The following is a 15,417-nucleotide window of genomic DNA, read 5'->3' on the forward strand; positions in this document are numbered from 1 at the left end:
TAGGGAATATCAAAGACAGCTGGCCTGCATCACACAATTTATTATATATATATATATATATATATATATATATACACACACACACACACGAAAACTGAGATGAGAGTCCTTGATCACAGTGTGTATGGGCAAGTGAAGAGAGGACAGTCAATGTGCCTTGCGGCAAACTGTAAGCGTGTGTGATTCATGCTTCAATTGAACGGAGGACATTTATAACTCCTTTAAAGCTCAAACAAAACTCCATGCCTTTCACACCAGCGTATATGACATGATATGTATTAAGAAGCATTTTGACAATGGACAGTTTATTGTTCTCCATTAACAGAGCTGGGGAGTATGGATCCAGTTTGTGGCTCTTTATTGTTTCAGAATTGCATTCAATTGTTACTGATCAAGGTTTCTCCTCCAATCCAATACACAAGAAAACCTGCCTTCACAGCATATATAAAGAACACATAGAACAGACAAACACCAGGATAAAAATAGCACTTGATGATTAATTCTAGTGTGGATGAAAAAAGTGTAAGGGGTTAAATGAAGGGCAGAGTGAAATTAAAAAGGGAGTAGCAATACAAACTAGATCTTAAAAATTCTCAGAACAGTGCGAGCGGTGGCAAAAAACAGCTTAACCCAGCCAGAGGGGTTCTGAGCAATTTTCAGACCATTCAAGACCATCTTAAACCAACTAAGACTAGCAACTAAGACTAGCAAGCAATCTTAGGTTGGTTAAAACTGGGTTTTTAAGGTTGCTTGTCTGTTCCTTTACTCTATTTGGAGACAATAAAATAGTTTTTTTTTCTCCCATTTTATCATCTGTCAGGGAACAATTGTGAAAAAGTATTAAAATTCATTGCTTGCATTATCAAAAGAAATAGGCTTCTGTAGTGTTCTAGATATTTTAGATGTTTGCTGACAACGACTCTCATATTTTTAATCCCAAAGACCAATTTTGGCAAGCCGTGAAATGCGTTAAAGACATTGCTGAATAAATCACACTGTCTATTAGCCTACTGTACACCAGCATGGCTGTCTCCATGTCTGAAATGCACCACTAGCATGTCATTATCCATGATTGCACTCGCCCTGACATTTGGGTGTTGCATTAGCTTTGTGCAAGGGTGCACAGACCAGTGTAACATCTCCAATCTCTGCAGGCGGATGCACAATGTACCAACAGTCGAAATGAATTATAGATTTCTATTTAGATCAGCCATAAGCCTGCAATTTATGCAGTTTTATATAATTTCTCCCTGGTGGTTACCAATGGCATGATCTGGTTTAGGATGCTTTTTATATTTAAGTTAAAGGGATAGTTCACCCAGAAATGAAAATTTGATGTTTATCTGTTTACCCCCAGGGCATCCAAGATGTAGGTGACTTTGTTTCTTCAGTAGAACACAAACAAAGATTTTTAACTCAAACCGTTGCAGTCTGTCAGTCTTATAATGTAAGTGAATGGGAATACCATTTATTGGTATCAGTTTAATATGGATATTTATGTGCATGTGCATTCATTGAATGGGTGTGTTGCGTAGTGACTCAGCATGCTGAATGTAGGTGACTTTCTTCAGTAGAACACAAACAAAGATTTTTAACTCAAACCGTTGCAGTCTGTCAGTCTTATAATGTAAGTGAATGGGAATACCATTTATTGGTATCAGTTTAATATGGATATTTATGTGCATGTGCATTCATTGAATGGGTGTGTTGCGTAGTGACTCAGCATGCTGAAATTCTATACCAGCAGGACAGCATCCAAGTCAATGTGTGTGTGTGTGTTCTGTCCTTGGACTCTGTGACGTTGGTTGGGGTTTAGAAGAGCATCTTCTGTCTGTTACACAAGGACAATATTGGATAGTCACCCTCTCAGGGGCATTATCTGACACTCTGCACATAGACCGCACTGCAGTATGGATGAGATGCTCAGACAACACCAGTTCTCTTCAAAAAGTCTCTCTATATATTTATTAATATAGAACTCCTCAGTAAGAAATAAATGATTCAGTTTCTGTTTGCAGTCCTACGCAGCAGATATTAATAGTAAACCTTGGTTGAAAAATAAGAGAAAAACACCAAGGTCACTGATGCAACCAAGCGAAGCAACATAAATAGAAAATATAAGACTTGAAAATAAAAGGTTTCTAGGTTTAGTCTTCATATCAGAAAATCAACGCAGATCCACAAGGATAAGGAAAACCACAGACTGTCTCTTTAAGGTAAATGTTCATAAAAAAACCTGAGAGACTGAGCATAAAAGTGGGTCATGAAAGAGTGCCCTGAGGGAGCCTGGGAATATGGAGGGTTAAATCTGCAGCGATGTGTAGTTGTACAGTTTTTTGTATTGACCAGTAGTACAGCTGGGTGATATTGCGTCTTGACTGCAGTATTTATCTAATTATGTATTTGCTCTGAAATGGCCTACATGGGTGATCTTTTAAATAGAGGAACCATCATTTTGAACAAATAGCCGGTACAATTCAACGTAAAATACAGTACATTTTTTATTAATATTTAATATCAATTAAATATTCAATATCAACCAATACCAATAAATGAAACAAATATCTAGTATCAACTGATAATCAATATGATTGATTATAATGCTCATGTATTGTACATCCATAGCTAATTTAGACATATTTCATCGCTCAAAATTGTTTATAGATGGCATTTTTCATGAAAAATAAGTGAAAATTCATAACATAAATGAAAAATGTCTTCTGTGAGTGATTAGACAAATTGATGATTAATTTAAATAGTTAATAATCATGCATTCATTCACAATCTTGTTTTTGAATATCGTCAGCAAAATCATCAAGAATATATTGTGGATGAACAAGTATATTGCCTAAACATAACCAGCAGTCAAACACAGTGATTCTATCATATCAAAATGTCCTTGCTAAAGCCATCTTTGATTACAGCTGTAAGATATAGCTTCATTTAACCAAATATCTACTTTTATCACAAGCTAGAGCTTGTGCTTAATTAAGACATCTACATTAAGGTTAAATATGAAGAGTGAAGAGCTGGAGTGAGATGAGACTCCAGTTGGTGTACTCAAGAGAGAGGTTCAGAGTTTAAGTGAAAGAGCACGAGACAGAGTGGGTGCAATATACCGAGAGCTCTTATAGTATGAGGGCATCTGCACTGTCCTTTACTGTCTTTGTGACGTGATGGAGAGATCAGCCTGACATGAACCATGAACTGAAATGTTGCTTCAAAGCCTAGTTCAGTTTCAATACCGAGTGGAATCTAAACTGAAATGTTGATCATCAACACATACAGATGAATGGTACTATTGTAAACCCTAGTATGCTGTTGCCCAAAATGCTTATTGCACATTCACAGTTCAGTTTAGGCTGCTGTAAATCACGTTGTTAAGAAATTTTGCATTACATCACTTGCTCACCAATGGATCCTTTGCAGTGAATGGGTGCCGTCAGAATGAGAGTCCAAACATCACAATAATCCACACGACTCCAGTTCATCGGTTAGCGTCTTGTGAAGCAAAAAGCTGCATGTTTGTAATAAACAAATTCATCAAGACATTTTTAACTTTAAATCATTGAAAAATTTGTCCTTAATCCTTAATATTGCTTTCTCCAGTAAAAATGTCACCTTGTCTGAATCAGGAGAGAAATATGCATGGATCAAGCACCATTTATTAGCAAAAACTGTCCAAAACAGTTCTAAACAAACAAGTCAGTGAATTTTGATGAGAGGATAATAGGGGATGAACTTTTTCACTGGATGAAGCGTTATTATGGATTATGGATTTGTATTATGACCAGAAGCGACCATTTAAAGTTAAAACGGCTTAATGATGGATTTGTTTTTACAAACATGCAACTTTTCACTTCACAAGATGTTAATTAATGGACTGGAGTCGTGTGGATTACTTGTGGATTATATTGATATATTTATCAGCTGTTTGGACTCTCATTCTGACGGCACCCATTCACTGCAGAGGATTCATTGGTGAGCAAGTGATGTAATGTTAAATTTCTCCAAATGTGTTCCGATGAAGAAACAAATCTGGGATGGCCTGTGGGTGATTAAATGTTCATCAAATTTTCATTTTTAGGTGAACTATCCCTTTAAGTGTTTGACTCCATGTTAACTACAGTGTACATATTATCATATGGAAAAAACCTAATTTGGACCTTTAATTTAACGCACATAAATGAAATTTGCTGTTTTATTGAATTACAGTTATCTTGCATTAGCGTCATTTTCCAATCTAGCTGATCTGACTGATCCCAAATCAGTTAAACCCAAACGCATTATCAGCACCTGTCTGAGAAAATCAGCATTCCAGGGATCCAGCCTGCAGTGGACAAACAGCTGATAGACTGCAGTACATTTTATTACCCAATATGAGGAGGAAAAGAAATAAATGGAGTTCATTAACTGACACCTGGCCTGTATACAGTATGATTTAATACAGTACATTTCTACTGCACTGCAAGAATTCATCTCTTGAAAGGTTACAGATCAGCGAGGAAGCAAAATCAATACATTGAGAAGTCTCTGTAAAAGAATGTATAAAATGCATGCAGGAAACTGATTTTTTCTGATGATGTTTTAAATGCATACTGATTAGGATTTTGAGCATATTGCAGAAGCCTTGGATGAGGCCATTTGACATTCATTTTGTCCTTCTCTGTATTTTTTCCCCTTCGTTCGCATCAGTGACCCCCATTTGTACAGTAAAATGGTTTTTACCTCAGTCCTGGAGGCTGAACATGGGCGGAAGTGAACTGAGGCCAGTGGGGGTTGTGCTGATGTCACATGACTGGATGAAGTGTCCTCTGGAGACAGCTGAGAACGACGTGACCCAGCGTATACCTCTGAAAGGGTGTGCGCTTGGTGTTATTTTCAGTTAAAATAGTAGTAGAAGAACACAAAAACACTAAACTCATAGATATTTATTAAACTTATTCAATGGAGAATAGTGGAAAGCGAGTAATAGATAGTGTATTATAGCCTATAAATATAAATTTAAACTTATTTTATTTATGAATCAAGGTAAATTAAATGCAAATTTAACATACAGTGCACAACCTACTACTGTCATTTTTAAAATCTTATGACAGCCTTGTCAATGGCAGTGTTATTTTAGTATTATTTATATACTATACAAGACTTATAATTGAGTATTTTGTAATATTTGAATTAGCTTTTATTTTTATATTTTCAGTTTTTATTTTAATTTGTTTAGATTTAGTTTTGTGCTTTTGTCATTTTTATTAGCTTTTTTGTTTTGTTTTAAAATATTTCTAATTAGCTTTATTTTTATTTCAGTTTTAGTAATTTTAGTACTTATTTTATTTCAGTTAATTGTTTTTTTAAGTGCAAGTTTTTTAACGTAATAATTACATGCATTTTATTTCAACTTTGTTTCAATTAATGAAACATTTTAGTTAGATTAAGTTTTAGTTTAGTGACATTTCTATATTATACATTTTTATAGCTTTGCTTAACAATAACAACACCGGTCAGTAGAGTGAGTATTTTGAAGCTATATAATGTAACATTAAAATATTTCTAATTAGCTTTATTTTTATTTCAGTTTTAGTAATTTTAGTACTTATTTTATTTCAGTTAATTGTTTTTTTAAGTGCAAGTTTTTTAACGTAATAATTACATGCATTTTATTTCAACTTTGTTTCAATTAATGAAACATTTTAGTTAGATTAAGTTTTAGTTTAGTGACATTTCTATATTATACATTTTTATAGCTTTGCTTAACAATAACAACACCGGTCAGTAGAGTGAGTATTTTGAAGCTATATAATGTAACATGTTATTTTAAAATAAAATTTATTTAAAATTATTTAAAAATAATTTATTTGCTACATTGTATTTTATAATAAACACAATCGGCCACAATTCTCCTTCTAGTCTAGACAGGATTTTCATAGCACCAAGCATCATTTTTGTGTGAAAACTACAAAAAAAAAAAAAAAAGGGTTAAAATGAGACATTAATGAAGCTCTGCTGAAGATTTGAATTACATAAGATACTCTGCTTGCTACAAAGAGAAACATCCTACACTTTTTGGTAGATTTTGCTTGTATCTGCGGCTTTCCATGCTTGGCTTTTTATAATGTAAGTCATACTTTATGTATTTGTCTTTGATGACATTTTTTTTTTCCTTTCCAACATGTCAGAAATATGACATATGTTTTCACTGGCACGTTTGGTTTGCTCTCAGTTTGATTAGCTTTGGCCCACATTCACATAAATTACTATTGGAATCAATGCTAAATCTCCTGTTAGCTAAACTTCCCGCTAATCTCTTCACATTCACTAAAACATGCCCCCTGTTTAAACACCCATAATCCATCTGGATTCGGACAGGATTCAGTGTTTTCATCCACAGAGGAGCTTAACTCTGTATCACAGCTCCGGCACAAATGTCAAAACCACAAAATCACCCTGAGCGCCTTTATTCTGACACTACAACCAGATGGCTAGCATTGCAATCATGCTAATATTGGCTCCAACACACAAACATGGTCGCCTCCGCCCAATCTCTGCGTGATGGGATTACTTACACCAGAGTGAATAAGATAGATCAGCCACAGAGCAGAAACAGTAGTTACACAGAAAGAGATTCTACAGAGATTCAATTCTCAATGATCGGCTACGTTCATTTAACATGGTCTGTAAGCAGCACAATCTTGGCATTTGAACAGAGGGAGAATCTGAAGATACAGATTCAATTTGCTGCCATAGCAAAAGCTGTCTCTGTCTCACATCTGATAGCGCCCCGGCTTCCCAATCAGCAACAAATGCACATTCTGCAACAAATGCACTTTACAGGGAATGGTGCACACCGAATAAGTTCCCTTTTTGTAAATACAGAGCATTATGGCTTTTATTTTTATGTGGAGCATCAGCATAACACTTAATTAGCATAAGATAATGGGGAAAAGCAAACAAACACAATAGGAGTAATAGAAATAAATAATAATAAAAAAAACAGTGACTTTTGCTAGTAATTGCGACTTTATATCTCACAATTGTTTTTTTCCCTCACAATTGCTACTTTACTGTTGACAATTGACTCTTCGCAAAAACCCACCCCCCTTAGTTACTGTTGCTATGTCGGACAAGCCATGTTGCTCTAACGCCACACATCATGTTCTCACGCAGTGAAAAATCCATTGCGGAGCAAAGAGGACACTGACAATGTGCCAACAGACAAGACAGAGCAGGTTACTTTTGGTATGAAACAAAGTCTCAGCTTTCAAATTCTGTCACTTTTTAATAAATTCAAACAATAAATACCGTTTTGTGTGGTGACCGATCACTGTAGCGCCTCAGTTCAAGCGGCACTTGAACCGATCATATCTCTACCTCTTTACTAGTTATAGCACGAAATAAACATGAATGAACATCAGAAGAAGGTATGTTGTTTCAACTGCGGAAACTGACGTCAATACACACAATTTTTCAAGTTGTAGTCCACCGACGTTAATCTACTCTCCTGTCTGGCTTGTTTGTCGGACAAAAATGGCAGATCCGATGTTGTGATTGGTCAGATTGCCAATCTCTGACTTTATATTTCACAAATGGCATTTTTTTCTTGTAATTGTGAATATATCTCACAATTGCAATTGCTGATTATATTTCATAATCAATGCTTTTTTCACATTATTGTGACTATCTCACAATTGGTGTTTTTTTCTAGTATTGACCATTTCATAATTGCTGTTTTAAAAAAAAAAATTCTTATAACTGACATTTTATTTTTGGCAATCTGACTTTATATCTCAATTGGCACTGTTTTTCTCATAATAGTCACGTTAAATCTCACAAATTTTTTTTTTCAAATAATTGTGACTGTATCTCACAATTGGCCTTTTTCCCCCTCTTATTTGGGATTTTAGATCTCGCACTCGTGACTTTATATCTGAGAATTTGACTCTTGCATCTCTCAATTTTGCCTTTTTTTTAAAATTGTGACTTTATATCTCCAAACTGTGAGTTATTTCTGTGATTGGATGGGTAGTGTTTGATAAGAGCCTGGGTGGAGCTCAGCCAGTCTTGCCCACCTGGATTTACATGGCTGATCAGTGTTAATATTACCTGCATGACCAGATAAACTGAATATGATTCTTTTTCAGCAGTCAGAGTGTCCATTTATTGAGAGGCGTGTCTATGAATTTTGATGTAATATATGCCAAAAAAAAAACTCTGCTGAAGAAAAAGCGAGAGCGAGAGATCGAAAGCAAAAGAGAGTGAGATAATCCATTTTAATAGAGGACCAGCGGGCACAGTCAGGCTCAGGTGTGACGGGGACAGAACGGGCACACACACACACGACAGTGCTAGAGGCTTTGCATGGCAATGGAGCAGGTGGGTGAGATGATAAAGGGAGTGATGTAGAGAGATATATTGTGTCATCACTAATACCTTCATATTTTTGATTGTGTAAGATATTTATCTGCCTCCTACACTTCTGTAGCCATTAACATCATTTATAAATCAACACACAAGCTGGTTCCTGTGAAATATAGTGCAGTGTTTTGTTGTGTATGATTCAGACACATATGCAGCTCTTAATTGCATTATGATTTTATGTCCTATGATAAATCTAGAGCTGTTCTAAACAGGCAGTGAACTATTAAATTTAGGCAGCGGCTATTTACACTTAATCTAAAATAAGATACATACATTACCATTCAAACGTCTGGGGTCAGTACAATTTTTTGCATTAAATTGATCAAAAATGACATTTATAATGTTACAAAAGATGTCCATTTCAAATAAATGCCATTCCAGTTTCCATAAAAATATAAAGCAGCATTGATAATAAGAAATGTTTCTTGAGCAGCAAATCAACATATTACAATGATTTCTGAAGAATCATGTGACATTGAAGACTGGAGTAATGATGCTGAAAATTCAGCTTTACCATCACAGTAATAAATGACACTTTAAAATATATTAAAATAGAAAAAAGTTATTTTAAACTGGAATAATATGTACCACTAATACAGCATGTATGTGTGGTTTAATAATGGAAATGACAAGTCAGAGACGTGTATGAACCATTAATATCAGATGTTTGATGAACTTTTCTCTTCTTCCTGCAGAGATTATGAATGATGTCATCAAGAAGGTGAAGAAGAAGGGAGAATGGAAGGTAAGACAAACTCATTCACCCCATCACCATAGCAACCACGCTATCCTTATGTCACTTCACCACAGTTTTAATCTTTCATTGAGTCCCCGAGTCACAGACAGGAAATCAGTGTGAATAATTAAGCCCAAACAATTTCATCCATCCTATACTGCCTGTATCACACCACATGCATATTTATTTTGGTGCCCATATTAATAAATTACCGTTTTCACACTGCCTGCATAAGCAGCGTGGTACTGTGGGTGAAACAGCCCTTACTGTTGCAGTAATGTGCGTTTTTGAGACTCTCCCATTATTTCTGCTCTCTCTTTTTCTCTGTAGGCTTTGATAGTGGACCAGCTCAGCATGAGGATGTTGTCTTCTTGCTGCAAAATGACTGATATCATGACAGAGGGCATCACTAGTAAGTCAATCCTCAGGTTTTGACCCCCAGTGAAGTAAAAAGTTCCCCTTTGTTGCTAACAATTAGTCTATGGCTCATAGGACAGAAAAATATCTCAATTCAGAACTGATCTCTAAACCTGAAACTTTCATATAAATGCTGGAAAATGGTGACCAGATGGAAATAAACATCTCATATCAACAACCTAACTAAGCACACATACGTCAATGAGATGTCTGCAAAAGAACAAATCTGGAAAGCATCATATTATCTTTAATTTAGCAATAGGTTACAAGATGTTTTGTTATATTATGAATAGTCATGGATAAAAGGCGTTGTTAGGCATAACAGTTGCAACCCCCTTCAGCTCCGAATAGATTTACAATAGGTGAACAGATATCTGATTAAATCACGAAAATATCTAATGACCATCGTTCTAAAAATAAAACAGTTTAGCTAACCATATGTGACCAATTTCTGTCTGCATGGGAGACTCGACTCAATTTTTACATTTTTTATATGATATGCTTTTTTTAATATTACTATTTGTTTAATTTATTTAAATTTTAAAATTTTTTTAAGTTGTATTTTTTTATATATATATTTTCTTATTTACAGTTCATAATTTGGCGTTTCAACACAAACTGATTTCAGTTAGCTGCCAAGGCAACATTTCAAATATTTTAAGTTAAAGGTTTTCATCTAATATTTATATTTTATTTTATTTCAGCTTTATTTCAACTAACCAAAAGGTTAATGAATATAACCCTGTATCAGAGAAGCGGCTTCTGTGACTGACTTGCTGTTTCTACTCTTATCTCTGCAGTTGTTGAAGACATTAACAAGCGAAGAGAGCCTCTCCCTTCATTGGAGTCAATTTACCTGATCACCCCAACTGAGAAGGTACTCAAACACACTGTTTTTAGAAGATGCTAAAATAAAACCTCCAGCATAGACTTCGTCTCTCAGTGTGGAGGCGGAACCTTCACACTGTACACACTAAACATATGTCACTCACTAACACACATATACTGTGTATATATATATATATATATATATACACACACACACAGTATTTACACAGCCTACACAAACAGCCTGAAACTCTTATTTCTACTGGCCATTTTGGTTACTATAACAACACAAAACACAAACACAAACACAGTGTTATCTAAAGCTTGTTGTATTTCTATTACCAGTCTGTGCAGACTCTCATCAATGACTTCAAAGATCCCCATTCAGCGAAATATAAAGCGGCTCATGTGTTCTTTACTGACTGTGAGTATCTGAGGGTACTCCACTGTACTTCAAGAGCCCTGCAAGCGTAATACACACTATAGTATAAATGGGACCACACTCAAAACTAGACTACTACACAAGCAATCAGCAAGACAATGTTTTTAATGAATCTTACTTAAACACAATGCTGTGTAACATCAGATATAAAGGCAAATCAGCGCTTTCCTATGACAACTATAAATTAACTGAATTATTTTGGAGTTAATCATAAATTAATGTGCTGTTACAATTAGTTTGACAATTAATTATTTGTTACTTTGTTACAAAAATAAATAAAATAAAATCTTAAGTGAGAAATATAGAACATTTTTAAAAAATCATAAATGAAGCACTTAAGAAACAAAGTATAACAAAAATAAAACACATATACATATTTTATGTATAAAATACATAAAAAAAACTTAAAACTGCATCCATGATACGTATTATTTATATTTTGTATATATGTTGTAAAAGAAAATAATACAATTATATATATACTGTATATATATATATATATAAATTTGATATACATTTAAAAAATCTAAAAGTGTAAATATGCAATATATTTTGCAGCTGATATATTTTTGACATGAAATTATATATATATATATAATTAACGTTAAACATATATGTGTATATATTGCATATATATTATATATATTGCACACTGTATATATTATTTATACATTTATATATTATTTAATATAAATTTACAAATATTTTGTATATAAAAGTGTAAATATGCAAAAAATCTCCAATAGAAAATCAGCTGCAATATTTAATTGCAGAAGTATTGCAGGTGATTTTGGAAATATTTTATAATTTTTATAATGTCAAAACCTCAATAAACTGCTGTCATTGCTTGAAATGTTATGTCAACTACCCATGTGTTTCATGTGTTTCGCCCGGACCCCCTTTTTAATGAAGTGGTGAAGAGCCGTGCCTCGAAAACCATTAAAACCCTAACTGAGATCAACATCGCCTTCCTGCCCTATGAGTCCCAGGTGAGCCATTTCAGGAGGGGAGAGGAAGTGAGAGATATAAATATATAGGAATAATGACTATCCGTATAGAGAACTATCCAGAAGCAACTAAGTGAATGCAGAAATAGAGTGTTCCAGAACAGCTCCGATGCTGGGGGGATGCAGTCTGGCCCACAATGCCTTGCTGCTTAGGCTGTCTGCTATGATTAATTCAGTGGAGTCAGAGGAGCAGTGCGTTTCTCCTGGCGTGATGCTGCTGCTCAATGCTTCGCAAACCCACCTCGTTCAGCAATGCGTAATTGGCCGACGCAGCATCCACAGAGAGCCTCGGCCAATCAGAGGAGGCTATGAGAGAAAACAAGCATCAAGGGGAACCCATCTGCTGAACAGAAGGATGGTCATGTGACCCTGTGTGTGCCGATAGGGGGTGGGGAGGGGTGGTTGTGAAGACCTATACAGATAGACTGTCTGACACAGTCAGAGATAAAGCACGGATTCGGCCACAGGAAAACACAAAGGCAGGAAGGAAAGGAATGAAAGCACAGACTGGAGACAACTCACTAACTCAAAGCTCATCCCTCAGACTACTTTGAAAACAGGAACACATTTCGTGGCATTCTGTCACAGGTCTTTTGCGTGTGACATGCATACAAAATTATAAAAAAATATTTATTTATATAATAATTAATTTCTAGAATTAACTAGAATTAATTACTTTTATTTAGCAAGGATGCATTACATTCATCAAAAGTAACAGTAAAGACATTTATGGTACAAAAGATTTCTATTTCAAATAAATGCTGTTTTTCGACTTTCTATTCATCAAAGAAAAAAATATGTATCACAAAAAATATTAGACATCACAACTGTTTAACCAGTGTTTCTTAAGCACCAAATCAAGATATTAGAATGATTTCTGAAGGATCATGTGACATTGAAGACTGCTGAAAATTCAGCTTTGCCATCAAAGGAATAAATTACAGTTTAAAATATATCAAAACAGAAAACAACTATTTTAAGTTGTAATCATATTTCACAATGATACTGTTTTTACTATATTTTTAATCAAATAAATGCAGCCTTGGTGAGCATGAGATATATAATAGCAAATTTATATAGTAGCAAATAATAAAACATTTAAAATATATTCAGAAAATATAAACTGCATTATTTATATATTTTTGACATGAAATTATATATATATATATATATATATATATAATTAACGTTAAACATATATTTGTATATATTGCATATATATTATATATATTGCACACTGTATATATTATTTATACATTTATATATTATTTAATATAAATTTACAAATATTTTGTATATAAAAGTGTAAATATGCAAAAAATCTCCAATAGAAAATCAGCTGCAATATTTAATTGCAGAAGTATTGCAGGTGATTTTGGAAATATTTTATAATGTATAACATGTCAAAACCTCAATAAACTGCTGTCATTGCTTGAAATGTTATGTCAACTACCCATGTGTTTCTTACAGCTTGCCCGGACCCCCTTTTTAATGAAGTGGTGAAGAGCCGTGCCTCGAAAACCATTAAAACCCTAACTGAGATCAACATCGCCTTCCTGCCCTATGAGTCCCAGGTGAGCCATTTCAGGAGGGGAGAGGAAGTGAGAGATATAAATATATAGGAATAATGACTATCCGTATAGAGAACTATCCAGAAGCAACTAAGTGAATGCAGAAATAGAGTGTTCCAGAACAGCTCCGATGCTGGGGGGATGCAGTCTGGCCCACAATGCCTTGCTGCTTAGGCTGTCTGCTATGATTAATTCAGTGGAGTCAGAGGAGCAGTGCGTTTCTCCTGGCGTGATGCTGCTGTTCAATGCTTCGCAAACCCACCTCGTTCAGCAATGCGTAATTGGCCGACGCAGCATCCACAGAGAGCCTCGGCCAATCAGAGGAGGCTATGAGAGAAAACAAGCATCAAGGGGAACCCATCTGCTGAACAGAAGGATGGTCATGTGACCCTGTGTGTGCCGATAGGGGGTGGGGAGGGGTGGTTGTGAAGACCTATACAGATAGACTGTCTGACACAGTCAGAGATAAAGCACGGATTCGGCCACAGGAAAACACAAAGGCAGGAAGGAAAGGAATGAAAGCACAGACTGGAGACAACTCACTAACTCAAGGCTCATTCCTCAGGCTAGTTTGGAAACAGGAAGTAGAGAGGAACACATTTAGTCACATTCAGACAAAATCATAAAAATGTATTTATTTATAGAAATGTATAATCTATTCATTTATAGAAAAATATGGAAAAACATACACTACCATTCAAAGGTTTGGGGTGACTACGTTTTTTTTTTCTTTTTAAAGAAATGAATGCTTTCATTCAGCAAGGATGCATTAAATGAATCAAAAGTGATCATAATAACCAATGTTTCTTGAGCATATTAGAATGATTTCTGAAGGATCATGTAACACTGGAGACTAGAGTAATGGTTGCAGAAAATTCAGTTTTGCGTCACAGGAATAAATTATATTTTAAAATATATCAGAACAGAAAGTAATTGTTTTAAATTGTAATAATAATTCACAATATTGCTGGTTTTACTGTATTTTTCGATCAAATAAATGCAGCCTTGGAGAGTATAAAAGATTTCTATATATAATAGCAAATAATAAAACATTTAAAAAATACTTTGAAAATAGAAACTGCATTGTTATAGAATTGTTATATAGAATTTATTTAGTTTTTCTGCTTTTTTTCTGGGGGGTTTCTATGCAACTCATGGTCTATTATAGTGATAAATGTACTTTAGAACAGTGTTATTTTTGTATAATTGAGATACTATTATAGTTTTTATTGATATTTTTATTTTTATATTTTCCGCTTTCATTTTAATGTTAAAGTTTTAGTCATTTTATTGTGTTTTTGCAATTTTAGTAGTTTTTTTTCTATGCTGTCTATGGTTTTTATACATTTTATTTCAGTTTTAGATATTTTAGTACAGTTGCCTTGGCAACTTGCTGAAATAAAAGTTTTGAATTTTATTTCAGTTCATGTTTATTTTAAGTAACAAAAAAATTTTTTTTTTATGGTTCTAAATTTAGTTTCACTTTTACTCAACTATAATAGTTATATATATATATATATATACTTATATATTGTTGCTCTTTTGTTAGTTTTGACTGCTTTTATTGTCCTCATTTTTAAGTCGCTTTGGATAAAAGCGTCTGCTAAATGACTAAATGTAAATGTAAATGTAATAGCACAGTTTTAGATTAACCCGCACATAAAAGCAAAGCAAAAAGACGCAAAATGTCAGCTGATCACTTTGCCTGTCCACATTATTGCTCTATTAGAAGTATGAATGTGTGTATGTGCGTGTTTAGGTGTTCTCTTTGGACAATCCTGATGCCTTGCAGAGTTTCTACAGCCCTCATAAGACACAGCTGAAGAACTCTGTGATGGAACGGTTGGCCGAGCAGCTGGCAACTCTGTGTGCCACACTGAAGGAATACCCTGCCGTCCGATACCGAGGGTAAGGCATGAGGGGCCACGATGGAACTGCATCTGCCTCTTAATATTTTGTAGCGTCTTCAACTATCATCTTTATAACTGATCTGTTCCTATA

The 15,417-nt window shown here is 34.5% G+C and overlaps 1 protein-coding gene across 3 annotated transcripts in view; it reads left to right on the top strand.

Annotated features, from left to right (window-relative positions):
* Window positions 1-15,417, top strand: part of stxbp1a (syntaxin binding protein 1a) — a 31,174-nt gene that overhangs the window by 3,001 nt on the left and 12,756 nt on the right. For 2 of the 3 annotated variants that reach the window (XM_016548255.1, XM_016548253.1), the window contains exons 2-7: window positions 9,111-9,160; window positions 9,482-9,563; window positions 10,369-10,445; window positions 10,742-10,820; window positions 13,316-13,419; window positions 15,176-15,324. In XM_016548255.1, the coding sequence (XP_016403741.1) occupies window positions 9,111-9,160; window positions 9,482-9,563; window positions 10,369-10,445; window positions 10,742-10,820; window positions 13,316-13,419; window positions 15,176-15,324 (541 nt within the window). Of the gene's footprint in view, window positions 1-9,110; window positions 9,161-9,481; window positions 9,564-10,368; window positions 10,446-10,741; window positions 10,821-11,722; window positions 11,828-13,315; window positions 13,420-15,175; window positions 15,325-15,417 lie in introns of all 3 variants that reach the window. The other variant, XM_016548254.1, reaches the window with a different exon arrangement.

Source organism: Sinocyclocheilus rhinocerous, unplaced genomic scaffold, assembly GCF_001515625.1.
Source record: "Sinocyclocheilus rhinocerous isolate Xijiao unplaced genomic scaffold, SAMN03320098_v1.1 scaffold192, whole genome shotgun sequence".
Lineage (NCBI taxonomy): Eukaryota > Metazoa > Chordata > Actinopteri > Cypriniformes > Cyprinidae > Sinocyclocheilus > Sinocyclocheilus rhinocerous.